Source organism: Echeneis naucrates, chromosome 8 (assembly GCF_900963305.1).
Source record: "Echeneis naucrates chromosome 8, fEcheNa1.1, whole genome shotgun sequence".
Lineage (NCBI taxonomy): Eukaryota > Metazoa > Chordata > Actinopteri > Carangiformes > Echeneidae > Echeneis > Echeneis naucrates.
The window spans coordinates 6426312-6445766 of record NC_042518.1 but is presented as its reverse complement, the minus strand read 5'-3'; the positions used below and the strand labels follow the sequence as shown (position 1 = coordinate 6445766).

Genomic DNA, 19455 nt, shown 5'->3' with positions numbered 1-19455 from the left:
CTTGCATTTATTTTACATCAATTTATGGAATTGCTGAATACAAACACAATGAAAGAAGAGGGTGTAAATGTCATTTATTACAGATATTTAAAATCATTTAATTTTCCTTTCTGCTGTGAAATTAACTTGTTTCATTCAATAACACACATACACACGTGCCAGTTCCTGTTCTTTATTGTAAATGCTGGAAAAGGAAAGAATGAGAAGAAACACTTTCATAGTTTTAAGGTGGGAACGGTGCACTGAATGCCTGTTAACAGCGTTTTCCCTTGCTCTATGGTGCCTCTGATTTAATAAAAATATAAGATGAGGGACAAAGCTCTATTTCAAAACCAGAAAAATAAAAACAGAAGCAGATAGTCATAAGTGATACACCTTGAAGACAGCTTCAATAATATTTAATACAAAAAAATACGTGGGAATTGTAAATCCCTCCATCTGTTTCATGCAGTGCAGTCAAAAAGGACAAAAAAAGGAAACAAATAAACAGGTTAATAAATTAAACAAAAAAATAAGTGCATGACATGATCGCTCTAATGTTAGATGGGGTGTTGTTCGTCCCAACACCTCCTGTGTCGGGTGTTCTCTCTTGTGATGGTGTCTACAGGTCCAATCCTAAAACTGATGAGGAATACATACGTTATACTGCATATACACATCTATTAACAGAAGTCCCTTTGTGGTGTTTCTGTGTATGGCTGCCTCTCTCTGGTCTCCAACTGTTAACTAATGAACAGTGTTAACTAATAACACTGACCTGAGGAAAAAAGGGAAAGAAGACTGGATCAGCTGAAAACATCCAGTGACTACCAGGGTCTGACCTGCACTAGACACACCGATGACAGAATGGCAGCATTTACAAATTGACCGATGGATAAGTTATATTTCAAAAAAACTAGACCACGCTCTTTATTTTCAAATGCATATAAAATGTAGCCATGGTCTTGCTATTTGTTTTTCCCTTGCATTACAGGAAGGAGATGAGGTGGTGTTTCGGTCTGAGGCAATGGGCCTGGTTGGTTGGTTAGCCAGTCTTTGAGTCTTTCAGGGTGGAGGGGAGGGGCAGAGTCAACAGAGGGACCGGAGGAGGAAGTAGTTGTCATGTTGTCGGATCACCGCTGTTTGAGTAGTGCTCTGTACATGGCAAAGCCTAGCACGGCAAACACAGTGGCACCGACGCTCGCCCTCAGCCAGAAGGTGGAGTTCTTCAGGTCTGCCTGAGCCATGTGCCTACGAGAGGAAGACCAAGACAAACAGCAGATTACTGGGAAAGGCAAGAAAAGCAGGAAGCAGCATGAAACACTGAGGTTCCAATATTGTTTTTAAGCATTTGTAAAACCACAGCAGACTTGAGTTGACAAATGACAAATCAAAGTCATGTGTTGTGGAAAGTCCCTGAATCAGGACCTTAAATGATCACTATCAGCGCCCTGAGATGCCCACTTGAAACAGGAACACACACTTTCCTTTGCCATTTGGCTTTGAATTGGGGAACCAGGATGAAAACGGTTGGGTGAAAAGAAGAAAAGATAAACTATGAGAAGCAGCTGCACTAAATTGTATTGGGAGGCAGAAAAAGATAGAAAATTACAATTAATACATTGCTGAAATTGTATGAAACCTGGATGTGTCTTGAAAAAAAAAAAATGCCCAGTCCACGATGAATGTAAACCAATGCAACCGTGATCAAGTGCAAACTGAGATGAAAGGGCACAGCACTAATAGTATGAAAGTGAATTCAAAAGCATTCACTCACGACAAAAACACTAAATTCTGACACCTGAAGGGCACAGGAAAACTAAGTTAGCAGCTGAGCAACCAAATGCAACACCACCTGAAGAAGCACTAAGGAACTGTGAACCATGTGATCAAGGTAACTTGTGAACGAAGGAGGAGACAGCAAAGCAGAAAGACAAGTGCAGGTATTATGTGTTGCTGTACAGCTGAAATCACAAGCACACACTGAAAGACCAATAAGTTTCTCTGTCGGCACGAAGGACATCAAAATCAATAAAAGCTAACCAAATGATGCTCTGACAACCTGTTTGTGTATTGGGGAGGGGGCAGAGGGGCATTTTCCCAACAGTGCAACATCCATCTCTGTGGATGTGGTTACTGCCTTTACCTGTCTGAGTGAATTAGCTGCTCAGCAGAGGCCTCCATAAAGATGGACCCCCTACACGTTGGAGACGGCTGAAACCTGCTGCATCTGGCTGAAATCCTCCAGCCCAGTGGCCTCACACACACTCAAGCTCACACTCGCACCCACACAGCAGCCCTGGGTGTGTTTGCATGCACACACACATAAGTATAATGTGTAGAGGTGGGTGATACCACAATACTGAGCAAGACTGCAACTAAGGACGATTTCCATTTGCATTTTAACTTAACATTTTCCTTTTTAACTATCATTATTATTTTATATATATCTAACAGTGTTTGCCTTACCATTACATTGGGGGGCGGCCAGCCCCCAACAGCACTGTCTAGTATAAAAAAAAAATATTAAAAAAATAGGCCAGTTGAATACCTCTAATTCCAACATCTTCATATGACAATAGATAAGATGTCAGATTTAACAAAGCATTAACGGCCACAGTGTACTCATATTCATGTTAGATTTACATTTAATCTTTAATTTCAAAATATTATTCCTTGTTATGAATAATAAAGTAAATAATAGAGCACTAAGTGAAAGATTTGATCAGTATCACCCAACTCTAAACAGCCTGAAAGAGGCCATTTCAGTCACAACCCAGACCCTCCAAGCAGAAGTTCAACTACGAGTGCAACCATCCCATCAGATGTCACGGCACATGTCAAACAATGAAGCTATAAACAGACATACAGTCAAACATACAAAGTTTCTGTAAAAATATAAATACACCTCAACTCAGCATTTATTTTAACATGTTTTCCTTCTCCTTTCTTTATATAACAGACACTGTCTGTTAAGGGTAAATTTAACAGAGGTAACCAGGGACTCAATTCATGTTCAGTAAATATTCATCTTTTTGAACACGGTGGTTCTGGAGTCTTCATGCTATTGTTGCTTATTTTATGATTGCACATTGTGCATGATGGTTTGGATCACAATGTGAACTGAATACCTCTCATGTTAAATTGAAAATAGCATAATCCTTGACAACCGACCCCCTTTAGCCAGTCATTGTGCTGTGTTAAGTCCTTGCATAGCCTGTTTAGTTGCACACTATTAATAGTATCAAAGTTGTTTTTTTTTTTAAAAGCATCAAGAGGGTTAGTGCATGATGCAACACTGAAGTACGTAGCTCCTTCTAATCCAGCATCCACATTTGGGGTTATTCTTTTTTTTTTTTTTTTTAACCAAAATTTCATTATAATTGACATACAACTGGCCCATCCAAAACCATAAACAGCCTTTCAAACCCTTAACCCCCAGGAGTTTTATACAAAACACCAAGCTCTCTTTAATTTAAAGATGGACTGATGAAAGAAAAACTATTCCCAATTGCCAGAAGATGGCAATATTTTACTGAGGACTGAGACATGCCATTAGTTAGACAAAGCTGGGGAAACACCAGAGCCATGCATTTTATACAGCAAGAAGATTATCAGAGGGTGAGAACATGCAAGAGGAAGAGAAAGAGGGGCTGCCAAAAACATGTGTATGGACACCTATAGAGCAGAAGCAGAAACACAGAGGGAGGAAATACAAAATAGAAAAAGAGAATGAAATGACGGAGTAGTTGGTACAGTGTAATGCAAACAATTTAAACATTAATAAAACATTTTGATTTGAGACATCAGACTTCGACATTTATGAAATCCCAACCCACAGGAGATGCCATGGATGTGTTATAATTTGGGGTGTGCACAAAGTGTAAAGCCCAATGAAAGCAATATTTTTCTGTTTAAAAAATAAATAAATAAATAAAAGATAGATATAATCTCCTGTGAGTGCAGACTTTGGTATGTGAATTGAAGACTAGGGAAAAAAAGAAAGAAAGCAAAAAAAAAAAGGCTGAAAACTTCATAGATAATCAATTAATTAATTTTTGATAATCAATGAAGGCTGGTGCCATAAAGAAATCGAAAGGCAGGAAGAATTTTAATACTTCAATCACAAGCCAAACATGCAGACATGCAGAGTTCAATGAGGTTTTCAGCTTGAATGAAACGCAAACCAAGTGGATGTGTTTCTTTCATCTTCTATGCAAACAACATGTTTGTTAGTCAATATTTACTGTTTGCATATCCACTGCAGGACAACACTACTCTACAGAGAAGCTTATTGGTCATTTTTAACTTGTAATCGAGAAATTTCACATCTGAAATGTAAAATGAATTTTAATTGCATGAAACTTAATTTATTTTTTCATTTTCCAGTGCTTCATGAGTGAAACTTGATATTAAATTACCCCCTAATGAGGATTTGATGTATTATAGCATGCTGGATCCAAGCAACCGATTAATTCAACAGCAAATTTTACATATTCTAATTTTACAATATTTCCTTATGTATGCGGCTCAGTATTTCATGCTGTTCAAGTAAATGACTTTTCCACACATTCTGACACACTGTTACCTCCCTTACTAGCAGCCAATGTGGTCACTGGCACAGCACGGTCACAACTCTGTGTCAGATTGCTCCTGCCAGCCCACCTGCTCTTTGTACAGAGGCCAAGATCTAGCATGACCAAATGGCTTGAAGTATCGACAATGGGAATAAAATTTCGTTTACGTTTGATTTGGACACAAAGCAACATGTAAATCTGAGGCTGTATTCACAAAAGTGTCCAATCATTGGGTTAAAAGTGTGACACATTGCACAGAGCTAGGAAAAATAATGCAAAAATATACAATGAAAACGATTTATAACAATTTACACTGATAATTTTTCTATGTTTTGACCAACTATTGATGAGTTGACAGAATGAAGTGCATTACCTGCAGCATTTCACTGATTGTGAGGGGAAGTTTTCTGGGCTCTCTAATGAATTACAACTGAGCCAATAACTAAATAGTCTTAAACTTAGGACAGACACGGCGCAACTGGATTTCCAAATATTCATTGAGGGTGGGGGGCACGCAAAAGCACTGAACAAAAAAAATAAATAAATAAATAAATAAAATAAAATCAAGCATCCACAACCACTAAGTTGTACCCTTAGCACACAAATGCAAAAAACACAGGCTTAGTTCTATACTAATGGCAGACTATATGGTTCAAGGTAGCAGGTATACCCCCGCAGTGGATATGCTGAGTGAATCTGAGCACTGAAGGAAAGCAAAGGGGCTGTCACCATCACCGCTGTTAGAGAGCTTAGGTGGAAAGGAGCCTGTCTGTCTCTCCTCCTGCTCCAGGAGGAGAGACAGACAGGAGGGATGAGTCTATGTTAAAACACTAGAGCTTATTCTGAATATGAACCTGTTGAAAAGGACCCTGCGGAGTTGGGCCCTAATATTGCGCAGCAGCTCCAACTTGAGGAGGTTCTGACACAGGCAATAGGTGCACCTGTTGCAGGCACACATGCAGCGGAGGCGGATATGGCTGCAGAAAGATACACAAAAATGTGTGTATTCACCACCATAGAAATACATGTACCACAAAACACAAACATAGAAGGAGGAGGAAGAGGCCAAAACTGCCAGGATAAAAAAAAAGTAACTCAATCATGTTTAAGCACTAAACTGGATTAAAGTGGGACCTACTTCTGAGCTGAAACCTATAAGACTACCTCCTCAGCTCTTATTTTAGTCAAACATCAATCAAGCACTGACAAGCAAACATCTATGATGAACTGCAGATGAAGCTTACAGGAAAAGCACAAGGAAGCAAAAAGAGAGGTAAACTACAAAGACAGGAGGTCAACAACAGAGGGAAAATTTTGAGAACAATCAGCAAACTCTCTCAAAATCAGTTTTTGTGTCTGACCAACGTATCAATGATAACCAGCTGATGAACATAACGCATTAGCATCTAAACAGGATTTCATTGGCCACATCTCACTGACCCTAACCCTTCTTACTCTGATCACAGAGTTTTGGGGGGGAGAAGGCATCTGCTGGGTTTGGATTGACATCAATGGATTTCTCTCTCTCACTCACACACTCACACACTCACACACTCACACACTCACACACAGAGTAGAGTTTTGGGGTTAGGTAGAGCAGTGAGGAAGTTGTTTTCTACTATGTGCAGTCAGTGGCTGATCCCAAAATATACTCAAGGGCAACATTTCACTGCCTGTTCTGACACAAACATCCAGGAAAAAGGTAAAAGCGGAGGCACACGGGAAATTTAGGCAAAGTAGATAAGGATGCAGAACTAAAAGGACAAAGCCAGAAATGTCTAATACTCACGGATACATGGCCATGGTAGTGAGTCTTGTGTAGATGTCTTTGCTGGGTGTCTCTGTTGTGTTGCACGTGAATGGCTGGGGTGGGTGGAGCTTATGCTTGCGGCAAAACTCGTGCGGTGAAAGGCTGTAGTGCTGCCGTACTTCGTGCAGGTCCAATTTGGCAGCAATCACCACACAGGGCGTCTTGCTGTCAATTAAGTATTGCTGCCAAACACAAGTATTTAATGTTATCACTATATTTACACAGTCTGATGAACATTTTTGTGCTTTGAACTTGTCATTTTCAAACCTTGTACACTTTGGCACAGTATTCAAAAGAGCGTGGATTGTTGACGTCGTACACCAGGCAGACTACATCACAGGCCAAGTCGGCCTCTGACAGAAAGTCAAAATCTGGCATCACCTCATTGAGCTTTTAGTGCGTAGACAAAACAGGGAAAAGAAAAAGAGGTACAGATGGACGGATTAACATTGCACAGCGTACCACTAAATGGTGAAGTGTGACACAATAAGATTTTATATCAGTATTCCAAAGGACAGACAATACAATGATTCTTCTGAATGAATGTCTCTTACTAGCAGGTACTTCTCCTGGCCATAAACGTAGGTTGTGCTGATGGCATACAGGGACTTGTGGTCTTCTCTGATCCTCTTCTGTCGCTGAGGTGAAAAATAAATAAAGGTCAATAACAAACACCATTCAAGGATTTTTCCATGTTTTTTCCAATGTGAAGATTCCCAAGCATCTTAAATTCAGTTAAAATTTGTCTCGGGAAACCACTGAATGTCTTTTACTGCACTAAAATCTTCCAAATTTCTGCATGAAAATCCAAGAAGTAATTGCTGAGTTTCACCAACCTGCAGATTTCTTCCAAGGAAAGCTTGAAGAAAGCCGCTCTTCCCGCTGCCCCGTGCCCCCAAGACGTTGCAGCGAAAGACGCTGCGCTGCGTCTGTTTCTTCTGCAGATCGATACGCTTGTTACGCGTCACTGAAAGAGCAAAGAATATACCACGAACAATGGAACCATTCAGTAATGTTCATGCACTATGCAATAATTGATACAACACCAACAAAGTTTAAATACATGACAGAAGCAAAAGTAATACAGTGATCAGTGCTACTTTCATCTGTCCACCACTTATTTCTATAAGACAATCGACAAACTTCTACAAGTGACAAAACATCTGAATGCCTTACCTGTAATGGCCGCTGCTTGGGACTCCTGTTCATAGATGATGGAGTAGCCCAGGTACCCTAAATATTCTAAACTACGCTGTACATCCAGATATGTTGTTAACCTACAACAGAAAACAACAGAAGTCATGAAGAGTCCAGAGGCATTTGCTTTACATTTACATGGGTTAGATGTTCAGTGTTTAGAAAAACAATGTCTGTCCTAGACTGAATGTACTTGCGCTGTATGAAACTAAAATAGGTATGCGAGTATGCATAAAAATTGTTTCTACACTCACGTCCACTGCGAGAGGTATCCCTGATATGTGATCCATCCTTGATCGTTAGTGCAGACTGTGTTGTTGACATCCGGACCCCATGGCATGTATGGAAAAACTTTGAACAAGTCCTTTACCTCTTCTGGCGACAACGCACAATCTCTGTCCTGGATCATGCAAAGTGATCAGAAACCAACAAAAATTTAACTAAGGCTGAAATGTAGGTGATAGGTGACAGAATTAGCAAAAAGAGACAAAATGTTTCAAATACTTGAGCACAGAAGTGATCATCCATGAAAAATATAAACCGCATGAATGACAAGAGGTCAAACCACTCACTTTGTCATGCTTGTCAAACACACTCTGGAGGAATAGGTAAGCATTGTGATTAAGCTCTGTGGTGCAGTCTGCAGGGATCTTTATCCTAGGGGGAAAAAAAACTGTCACATTTAACAGACAGGCCTGAAGCACTGAGTGGAATTTGTGATGCTGAGTTCAATGATCACAGAAAGCTTACAGTGCGCTGTGACATGTCAAACATGTTGTATTGTAAATTTGGATTGATAATTAATTATCTTTTAATGGCCAAGAGTCTTGTTAAATAGGCAAAAATTGAAGGATTTCAAATGGATTTCAAATAATTATCTTTGAATCTGAACTTACATAGGGAACAGATACTCTTGTGTAAGTTCCAGATCGTCGTCATAACCAAACCTCCTCAGCACAGTCCAGGTGGTTTCGTGTCGACCTCGCTGTATGAAGAGGGTGTGCAGAAACAGGAAGCCTGCAATAAAGAGCCAACATGAATACATGACTATGATTTTCACCATTATAAAAGAAGAGGCCACAGAAGACAAGCAGAAAAGAGAGCCGGTTGGGTGGACAGGAGGAGAGAGAACAAAAACGAGGAGACGTGACTGACCTTTGAGTGTGAGTCCGTTGTCTTTTACTCCATCTGTCATGTTTCTCCTGACGACGTTCTTTACATCCTCTAAGGCCTGAGGTGCCAGTGGTGTATTGAAACATGTTCTCTATGTACAAAAACACGACCAGCAACGTATTTACCCAAAGGAAGCTTCACAGGCAGTAACCATTAAAAAGCTGTTAATATCTTTTCAGATTTGCATGATGTCTACATCAGCGTCTCCAAACCAGTCTCTCCATTTCCCCTTACATTATGTCACAATGCTTAATGAAAGTTTTCACAAAAAGATGTTCACAGTGAAGCAGAAAAAAAATACCTGGAAGAAGTTGAGTTCATTGTCATTGAGGATGCCATCATTGTCCAGATCTGACACTTTAAAGATTCTAGTTAAAGCCTTAATGCAAGAAGGCTTCAGCTGTAATACAAAAGAAATACTTACTTTATTCAATTTAAATCATGGCAGAAAACTTTACAGATCCAGCTTTCTACTGACTGAAGGAATTTATACCTCTAATATTACATGCCAGTCTAGTACCAGAGCTGTCTTTATTTGCTATATCTGCTTAGAGAAAAGTCTATTGTACATGCTGACTCACTATCACACTGTCATGACTCACTGGGACATTCAACAAGAATCTTGCTCTCATCCAAGTTACTTATAACATCTTTTCTTTGCCTACTGTGACGAGTTATCTACTGTATAAAGCTCACCTCCTTCTCCTCTGGGCAGTAGAGGGGTCCTGTTGGGTGTAGAACAGCCTTCTGGGCGTAATAAAAGAGCTCAGAGATGTTCTTCAGGTTTTTGGCAGAGCACTGAGGAAACAAGGAGCACATATGTGTAAAAGCCAAAGAACCAAAAAAAAAAAATCTATTCATTTCTGCATAATTTAATTATTTACCAGGTTCTACTATTTTTGTTTCTAATTAATTTCACTTCATAACATCCCATGAGATTGGAGCACATTTACATGTTTAACTATTTTAATTTTAAGATACTTTATTTCCAACAGGAAATAAATGTAAGAAAACAAAAGGTAATTCTATGTACTTACACAACTACTTTTATTCACAATAAAATTTCAATACTTCTTTCACAACTGATGAAGGAATAAATAACTCAGAGGAGGAAGGTGTAAAATCAAATTCTGGCCAAAAGCAAACAATGAGCTGGCAGCAAAACAGTCCGACTGGTCTGACAGCGAGTCTGACTCTGACCAGCTGTCTGTCTGGCACAGACTGCATCTACCCTGTATGTGCCTTCTCTCACGTCCTCCTCATGTCCCTCTTTTAACCCTGTAACTAATCCAGCTGAGGAATGGGGGACTGAGCCGCCTCAGCCAACAGAGGGAAATTTGAATTGAATGGTGCTGCAGACAGACGCCAGCATCTTGAAAGACAGCCATGCCTCTCAACATACTCGCAGTCTATCAGTCACCAGGTCTTGGCCTTGGAGCTCAATGATTGTAATATAAATCTGATACTGGCTCAGAGTGTAAGTGGAGTCAGGAGCTGGACTAAAGTCCACTTCACTGCACTCAAATGCTTCATCTCATTTAACAGCTCTGAATGTGTGTGTGTTGATCTCTCACCTCTACACAGGTCTCAATATCCTGATATTGATTCATGATTGGCAGAATGGTCTCCATGCTGCTGTGCTCCACCAGGTCTGACTTGTTCCCCACAAGGATCAGTGGTACCCTAATATTCAGTAAAAAAAAAAAAAAAAAAAAAAAATGTAGAACTACATTAAAGAGCTGACAATTAGCAGAAAAAAAACTGCAGAAAATTAATATACAACAAATAAGATCATTCTTGTTAATATTCATTATCAGAGGCAACAACAGAACTAATGACTATATCTCACACAGTATGTCATACTGTTAACCTACAATTCATTTTAATGGTCAATCATTTAATGAGCTGAATCCTAACCTTCTAGCTTATTTGAATTCAGTTTGTAATTTGATTCTGCAGCTCTGAAAACTCAACTGAGAATAAAATCACCATCAGTTCTGCCTGGAAAAACGTTGTTTGCAAAAACAATAAGATAATGCACCAGACATCCGAAAGCCAGTAAATGTCAGTTCAGACAATGTACGTTACATCATTTTAACATGCAAAGAAGACTGCAGACACAGTGCCACCAGCCACAAACACACAACTTTTAGGACAGCATGAACATACCTGCTGTCTTTGTCCGTTCTGTCATTGATAAGGGGAATCCAGTGGCTTGTCACCTTGACAAAGAAAGCACAGCATCAAACTTTGTAGATGGGAAAAATACTCTATGAACACCAATTATGGTGAAAGGTACATGGAAGGTCCTGCTTCAAATGCTGCACTTACTGCAGAATTATTCTCACCTTTTCAATTGACTTCTTGTTGTTGACTGAATAAACTATGCAGATAACATTTGCCTATAGAAACAAATAGCAATATTATCTTGGGATGCAGATGAGACTTTAAATGATACACACAATGTGTGACCAAATTATTAAGAATCAAGTCAAACCAACCTTGGATATTTCTTGATACAGCTGCTCATCTGACTGTTCTGCTTCTAAAAAAAATTATCGAAAATGCACATCAGTAAAGTGTTTTACATGCTACAAGGTCCTAGAGTTACCAAATCGAACTGTAAATCCTGAGCTGGGCTTTGTCTAGCCAGTATCAATAAATTAATAATAATAATAATAAAAACATAATCTGTCATGATGTTGTGTATGTGTGTTTACCAGAGTAGTCCACTATGTGTGTGGGCACTCTCTCTGGGGTGACGTCAGCAGGGATGGTGATCTCCTCAGCTCGGAGGGGAACCTGGAAGGCAGAAGACAATGATCTTTTTGAGAACAAAGAAGGTTAAATTGAAATTACACATTTCTTTTATTTTCAAAAATTGTCTTTCTGAAGAGAAGTCAGCAAATTCTACAATATTAACTGTCAAACCTAAATGTATATACTCATCTGTCTGATAACCGATAACCATCTAATACATACCTCATCAGGAAACTCTTCACTGACCAGAGACATAATCAGTGATGTCTTCCCCACTTTGGCTGTAAACAGGGACAGAAACAATTTACAATCCCAATCTGTTATTACACTGATCTTTAAAAGGCTAAGTGTGACATCTATAAAAGCACTGGGAAAAAAAGTCCTTTGAAGACCAGGAGTTATTAAAATGTGACCTCTCGCACTTTTTAATGGAGAGGTCTGAGTAAGGTGTTAAGTGACAAAGAACAGCAAGGAGCAGCTGAGCAGAGTGAAGAGCAGCCAACAAACGTCACAAGTCTCAAACTAACACCCAGTAAACTCCAGGACAGAACAAAGTCACAATATAATAGAATAATGTGGTGTGCAATTATGCATGCAGTACATTAATCCGGTGATATATTTCCCTATAATATCTATGATTTCTTTTGTTGCAAGTGGAAACAATGCAATCAGAAAGCAATTGTTTAAGTTCATAAGTGACAAAATAGATTTGCACGTTATCTTCAGCCAAAACACAAGCAAACATTATGAGCCTCCAGAGGAGCTTCAAACATCATTGGGATATTGTTGCATTAAATTAGTGACACTTGGAGCCCCGCAGTGTGCAAGCTATTTTTCAGCTTACTATTTCAGTAATTACCCGACATATCTCCCTACCTAAGCATAGTGAGTTCCCGAAACAGCAATATACCACAGTGATGAATTAGGTAAATCAAATTACAACTGAACAAATTCATTATTAAATATTTACATCATAAATAACATAAAAACCTTTTGATGATTAAGTTATCTGTTTTGCTAGTTTTTAAGAAAAACTAGAGAAAGAAATTATGGTGGAAACTAAATCAAAAAGATACATTTCAAATGGAAGCAGTCAACAGCTGCAGTCCTATTTTTCCCATAAACTTCGAAACCCCTTCTACATTTATTGCAATCTCTCACCTTATAAAGGCAAAAGTCAAACCTATAATATATAAAAGCTTTTGAAATGGTTGAATCACTTGTTTGTTGAAGCTGGGAAAAAAATACATTTTTTTTCCAAGATATAAGATAGGTAAATTGAATATGTTTGGATTTAGGACTGATGGTCAAACAAAACCTTGAAAATTCTGAATTCAGAACAGGCTTTTTTCTTATATGCACTGTAGTTCACACTTCTATGAGCTTGGGGGTTGAAATATGACAGCCGAGCCCCCTGACATAGCTCACTGTACTGACAACACTGAGGTCTGCACGTAGCAGTTTGGCTGCACCTGTCTCAGCAAGCAACTCACCTAATGTAGGCTATCCTGTATAGTCACAAGTGAAATATAAATAGTCCTTCTGACAGATGTGATTTGAACACAAATATACAAAACGAAAGACAGACAGGCTGGGATTTTTTTGCCTTTATGGAAAAAAAAAAAAAAAGGGTCTGATGATCACAAACTCTTAAATAAATTACATCTAGTTCATCCATTGGAAATTTAAGGAGAAACTGTTTTAATAATAGATTAAGCATTTAAGTTGTTTTTTTTTTTATAAAATAAGTCAAATATGTCAATTCCCACATTTAATGGATTTCTTCTTTTTGTTTAGGTTTCGGGAAAGCATCCTGAATACTACTGAGTTTTTTGATATTGATATAGAAGTTGAATGCATCACCGCTAATTTGTAGAAAATGTGGATGTGGGAAATTACATCCTCTTTTTAATCTGACTTTTAATTGTGAAAACAACTGACAAGTGAATCCATGCTGCAGATCTTTACACACATTTTAAACTAAATGATAAAATAAACTTCGATATTACCATTTACACTCGTTCTTTATTAATCTTATTATAGATTTTCATCATTATACGATTTTAAAGTGCACTGCAATGAATACCAACTTCAAAATGCCTCTCACTAAAGCAGGGAATTGTTTCATTTGTGTGTAAAAGTCGTTTCATCCTGAAGATGGTGTCTGCTTATTGTAGATAATAGGGAGTGTTTGGACATGACAGCACATGCAAACATCTATCAGATATAATTCAGCCATTACGGACCAGGTGACTTATCCTTAACTGAGTACCAGCAGCAGACACCCAAAGCACCAAAACCTTCTGTCCTGTAAATGACTTCTCCTCGAATATCCTCACAGTTCAATCACTTCGCCTCCTAGCGTTAGCATTAGCATTAGCTCTCTCCCCTCTCACTGACCCAATGACTCAACTCTGTCGGGATTTGAGACACTTTCCTACTTACGTTCCCCAACGAGTAGTATCCTCACGTCCTTCCTCATCTTCGGGGCTGGGTGTGCTCTCCAGAGAAGGGACGAGTCTTTATCGTGTCATGCAGTCCTCAGTTTACCGAACTAACCGTCGGGCCTGCGCACTCGCGTCCTGCCGCTGTCAAACTCCCGGCGCCTTTGTAGGACAAAACGGACGGACAGTCGGTGGACGCTCCTTCGTCCTCTCGGTGAACTTCCGCCTCCTCTTGCCACCTCTCCACTGGCCAGAAATACAATTTAGGAAGCCGTCCGCCGCGCATGTGTCTGTAATTTCATATCAATCACGCTCTTTTTTGGCGCTTTCCTCTTAGCATTTCGCAATCGATGTTCGGTGAGCATGCCCGACCTCCAGTGCCCGGCAACTACGGGAAGCGGCGCAGGACACACTTCGGTTGACGTTAGAAAACGCGTTAAGTTCTTCCTTTTTCGGGGAAACCAGCTTTGGGAGCCATTAGCGCCACCGACTGGACTGGAGTGTGGAAAGGGGACTATTCTACAATCTAAATAGTGGCAACTGTAAAGATTATTCTTTCTGAATGTTGATGTCCTACAGATAGTAAATGCTCATCTGTCTTCTGTTTCCTCTGAATCATCCAGCAGGGCCTACTTCATTTAGAGTTTCTGAATATCCACCTGTTTCTTTTCTTTCCATGTCAATATGAGCAGGATATGCTCACATTACTTTATGAAGACATTTAAGTAGAAGACGTCCTAGAAGATAATCTGCCAGATTGTGTTAAATTGTACTGAACACTGAGCACATTGCATGGTCAATAAATGCACAGTAGCTCTAAGTGGTAGAAGATTAATGAATGAATGAATGAATGAATGAATGAATGATGGATGAATGTTTAAGCCCAGAACATATCATTTTAAATTAAAAGAAACCAAAATGCTTCAGTCAAGTTAAAGTTATATGACAAAAGATTTACATTTACTATTCACACTCAAAAATAAATCCTGTGTAGTGACTAAACTGGTAACTTAATAATGATAAACCCACATTCATCATGTGTGCACCAAAGTGTTGCTGTGCTCATATGTACCAAAAAATACAAATTACAAAACCAGTTGGTGAACAAATATCTGATGTTTCAAATGAAAGTGAGCAAAATTTAAAAAATCAAAGATGAAAAATTAAAATGAAAAAAAAAAAAAAATCAACAGTATTGACAAACATGATTTTAACTGCAGTGTCATTAATGAATCACACCACACTTTATTTACAAAAAAGGAATTTATTTTTCTGGACATTGCATGCTCTCTCTCAAATAGTATTGTATGGTATTGTGTTGTTTTTTTTATTGTATGAATATCATAAAAACAGCATAAAGATATGCAGTGTTTGAGGCCTATTCACTGTTACTATATGACAGCGATTTATCAATCAATCTATCAAAGGAGTGTATACCTGGTCATAAGAGTGGATTTTACATAACTATGCAGCACTTTTTGAAGTGTGTGAATGAGCATCAGATCCTGCATCAGCCCAAATTCACACTGTTCCACCCGCTCTTTCGTGGTTTAATACGCTTTACTATGACATAGAGATGACAGTCAGCACTGGGAGCAACATGGTGGAACAGGTCACTGTTCATCTGTTGTGCTGCAGTAGATAAGTCACTTGCGTTTTCCAACATCGAGTCACCGTCATCCATTCTGCAGCTCATCGTTTATACCTGATGCTGGCTTCAGCTAGAGGAAGAAAACAGAGGATTTAAGTGATTCATGCGTCTATTCGTGTAAAGAACTGGTTGAGTGGTGGAGCATAACGACCTTCTGCAGTGCTGTGCCCAGTTTAATGCAAACGCGAGCACATATGTGGGTACAGATGCATATTTCCCATGCAGCAGGTTTACTGTGTTACCTGGACAGATTTTGAAGCGTATTCCTGGAGTTTGTAACCAAATTTCTCTTTATTAGAGACTAACTCTTCATCGGTGTTAGTATCAGTTTGACAGCTCAACCATTTTAGCCCAGAATAAATAGCTCAATAAAAATTGGATGGCTTGCCATAAAAATCTTCTATTTTTTTGTGAAATAATTTAGTAATATCAGTCAATATCAATATTATATTGGCATATATGACCCTGGAGGCCCTGCGACTTTTTCATCAGCACCACCATGAGTTTTAACTTTGTAGTGCTCAGTGAAATCCTTGAGATTATGAATGAATTGTAATATCTTTCTAAATAGACCTGTAAATGTAAAAACTGTTTTGTTTTTTTTGTTTTTTTTTTTAGTAAAGCTGTAGTGATCAGCTGTGATCACAGAGGATGCTGCATTTCTGCTCATGAGGCGGAAACACTGAATTATAAGACAGTTCTATAAATGCTTCACGGTTTAATACTGTTATTGTGCATGACATGGACAAACTTGAGACAGGAGGTTGAGACTGCCAGGAACAAAATTGAAAATAAAAAGCAGTAGTGTCAGCAGTTGTGTGCTGTGCTGTTGACAGTATCTTCCAGCTTTTCTTACTGGTGTAATCTTGCGGGGCCATGGGTCTGGACAGGACCTGTCTGAGGGCATCCAGCCACTCTCTCTGCTCACTCTCCTGCTCACACATGAAGACAAACTGTCGCTCAGGCGTCTCTACCATAACACCGCAGTTCCACTTGTTTCCCCGAGCGTGCTTTGGGACGCACTCGTGCACAGAGTAGCCATTGCTCTCTGTGCCAATGAAAATGACACCTAACTCCTCCGCATCCTACATTCACAATGGGGAGAACAAACAATCATAAACATAATGTACATGAGGGTGGTTCAAGTGCTTGGCAACATCAAAGTTTAGAAAAGAATGAGAAGAGGATTTGTTCTTACCAGCTGGCCTTTGAAGTAGAACAATTTCCTATTTTGAGAGTCCAAAATAAACCATCTTTTTTTGAAAGACTCCGTTTGCTGGTAAAAAGATATTTAATGTAAGTACTATCCTCGTAAATAAATAACATTGAACATTTTCTGCTTGAGTTACTAATATATATATATGTGTGAGCATGTGTGCGTGTGTGTGTGTGTGTGTGTGTAAGAGGAACAGAAACCAGAAACACATATTCAGATGCGCTAGACTTTTGTCATAAATGAGTCTTTTGGTGATGTTAGCATCTGGCTTGATGTAGAAGTACTTTTGAGTACTGACAGATGAATGTAATGAATAAATTATAAATACAAGAGACAGACATAAAAATAAGTTTAATGTAACTCTGTTTGTGTTTTTGACAACTTACCAGTGGCCCCGTCTTTTCCATGTAGCCCTCTTTGAGATAGTTTCTTGTTATCTTTGGTATCAACTGGAAAAGACATTTAAAAGCCAAATGTGTGTTGAGCTTGGAAACATAAAAGCAAAAGGAAGTAAGTTTCTGCTCTCATCTCGGCTTGATATTGACATGTGAATAAACTGCTATTTCTTTGAAGTACTTAAAGTGCATTTCAAGGGCATCAACATCTTTTGACCGAGCATTTTCTCTTTTTTTTATTTTGAAACGTTTTTTTTATGACCTCTTTGTCGCTTCCAGTCGGGTATGCTGTCTTCAGGTATGCATAGCGAGCTGCACGGATGGCGTTGTACCATGTGACTATTTCCTAGAGGATAAAAGAAAACAGGAGCTGCTTCAAAGCTACTATATAACAATTGCTATAAAATGTACTTCGTTACCTCTATCTATACTTTGGAAAATGGTTTCCCACCTCAGGGCTATCGTGATAAACGTAGAGGTTTCTGGTGTGACTGTCAACTTGGTAGGTGATCTGCATGCCATGAGGATGACCAATCCTCTCTGGTTGAAAGGTGGCGTTCAGGTCCTTGATGGAGATTACAGCTTTAGGGCCTTTGGATTCCTAGATGGAGAAAAACCATTATTGATTAACTCATATCTTGATTATTGTTTAACAAGAACTGCTCTGTTCTTGTTGCCGTTACATCACACACAGAAGAAATTTAATGTCAAATGCGCATCTTGTAGTAGTACAAAGTTTAGAATGTAACAATTATAACAATACAAACAAGAGAAAATATTTTTGTACTATCTAATGATTTAGTTTGTGTCCATTTGTGTTGACGCTACAGGGAACTTACATTTTCCTTGTTGTAGTAGGTCAGAGTAAATTCTCTCTCTGACAGCACAAACTTCCTCTTCAGAAACTGTGTGTTCTCTTTTCCTTTCTTCCACAGCATTCCCTCATAGAAACCTGAAATTATTCCAACAAAATCTATGGTTCAGTCCCCTCAACTATCCCTCAGGTAAAAACATGTTTCAGAATCAAGGCCAAACATTTGTGACATCCCAGACATTTCTAGACTTCAGCCTCTACCATTGTGCAGAGCTCACAGTTTTTTCCTCCACGCCCCTGAATTAGTTTGAGGAACCACATTGTTTGTATTCACTGTAGAGTAAAAGATTTACGTCCTGCTGTCGACTTTAGAAAAAAGTAAAAATGTCACCTGTTGTATATGGAAGTGGTGGGTACTTGGTTTGTCCTGTGAATTCCATCCTTTCATATTTAGCCCGGATCCACTGCTCTCTCAGGACACTGTAAATCAAATATACTCAGAATGTAGGGTTTCACTTCATTGAGTTTCAGTCTGGCAGAAGAAATCTGCCCCTATTGCACTTTTATAGTCGGTGTCAACATCCTGGAAATTTACTCACACATGGTCAGTATGCTGGGGCCTGTAGTAATATGGTGGGACTGCTTTCTCGTACAAAGCCTGGGCGCTGGCGTTGCCGTTCGATTTCATGAACTTAAAGAGGTCAAAAGAAGACAGACAGAAAGTTTACACATTAAACCAGGTCATCCTTTCACCTTAAGAAATGCTAAACAGAATCAAGTGGACGGTACCTCAACCAGCTCATCCTCCCAGAAGTCCAGCTTTATGGATTTGACCTTGCTGGACAGGCTGCGGTGGATCCCAGAGCAGTTCAGACACAGAAACACACCCAGCTTGTAGGAGGCCCAGTCAGGATCTGAGGCATGCAGACACACAGAGACTCAAATGCACCATTCTGTATCATTACTGATTACTGTTGAGTTGTACATGTTGGATGATTTAATTTTTGGTATGTATTTAATTTCACATTCCCACACAATCAATCACTCCTAACATTAACTTCTAATATCACAACAGGACATCGAAAGTATTTCCGATGTTTTCCTGACAAGCAGCTGCGGACACCGACGCACCTGCAGCACCGCAGTCCGCACAGCGCCTGTTCTCCGGCCGCCTCACCAGCTCCAACAAAAGCTTTTTGTTCCGCTCACAGTTCGACATGTCGGCCTAAAGTCTGGATCTCTTCTCACACGGCGATAAAGCACTGCGTGCAAACCGAGCATGGCGGTCACAGTGTCACACAAAACGAAACGGAATGTGTCTGTAAAAACTGGAACTTGGCAGCAGCGAAGTTTTGGATGTTACAACAGAGCAGGGGCGGCCCTCTGCAGGATGCTCATCCGATTTCATCTAGCGATGCAAAGCATTACCCCCCCCAAAC

General features: G+C 39.3%; 2 protein-coding genes across 4 annotated transcripts; both read right to left on the bottom strand.

The window, feature by feature from the left end:
* Positions 1-158: 158 nt before the first annotated feature.
* On the bottom strand, positions 159-14313 carry rhot1a (ras homolog family member T1a). Of its 3 annotated transcripts, none has more exons than XM_029508117.1 (20): positions 13942-14313; positions 11719-11777; positions 11457-11538; positions 11238-11281; positions 11085-11138; positions 10906-10958; positions 10311-10419; positions 9433-9534; positions 9038-9136; positions 8719-8827; positions 8460-8580; positions 8136-8220; positions 7818-7963; positions 7543-7643; positions 7203-7333; positions 6921-7004; positions 6634-6756; positions 6346-6548; positions 5411-5533; positions 159-1230 (listed from the first exon to the last, which is right to left on the bottom strand). In XM_029508117.1, exons 1-20 carry the CDS (start codon positions 13976-13978, stop codon positions 1113-1115), a joined length of 1983 nt encoding a protein of 660 aa, XP_029363977.1. In that variant the 5' UTR covers positions 13979-14313; the 3' UTR covers positions 159-1112. The 3 variants fall into 3 exon arrangements, with proteins under 3 accessions (XP_029363977.1, XP_029363979.1, XP_029363978.1); XM_029508118.1 differs by lacking the exon at positions 159-1230 and adding an exon at positions 1244-2278; XM_029508119.1 differs by lacking the exon at positions 5411-5533.
* Positions 14314-15213: 900 nt separating this feature from the next.
* adap2 (ArfGAP with dual PH domains 2) lies at positions 15214-19324 on the bottom strand. Its single transcript, XM_029508424.1, has 11 exons — positions 19148-19324; positions 18806-18930; positions 18616-18707; positions 18408-18496; positions 18042-18154; positions 17654-17803; positions 17465-17548; positions 17194-17256; positions 16790-16867; positions 16448-16676; positions 15214-15661 (listed from the first exon to the last, which is right to left on the bottom strand). The coding sequence occupies exons 1-11, from the start codon at positions 19233-19235 to the stop codon at positions 15633-15635; spliced, it is 1140 nt and encodes a 379-aa protein (XP_029364284.1). The 5' UTR covers positions 19236-19324; the 3' UTR covers positions 15214-15632.
* Positions 19325-19455: the final 131 nt, after the last annotated feature.

Coding starts and splice junctions, on each gene's coding strand:
- rhot1a (XM_029508117.1), bottom strand. CDS start 13,978: ATGAGGAAGGACGTGAGGATACTACTCGTTGGGGAAC. Junction 11,539..11,718: donor GTGAAGAGTTTCCTGATGAG/GTATGTATTAGA, acceptor TCTGCCTTCCAG/GTTCCCCTCCGAGCTGAGGA. Junction 7,334..7,542: donor CCAAGCAGCGGCCATTACAG/GTAAGGCATTCA, acceptor TTGCTCTTTCAG/TGACGCGTAACAAGCGTATC.
- adap2 (XM_029508424.1), bottom strand. CDS start 19,235: ATGTCGAACTGTGAGCGGAACAAAAAGCTTTTGTTGGAGCTGGTGAGG. Junction 18,155..18,407: donor ACCACTTCCATATACAACAG/GTGACATTTTTA, acceptor GAATAATTTCAG/GTTTCTATGAGGGAATGCTG. Junction 17,804..18,041: donor CCTACTACAACAAGGAAAAT/GTAAGTTCCCTG, acceptor TTCTCCATCTAG/GAATCCAAAGGCCCTAAAGC.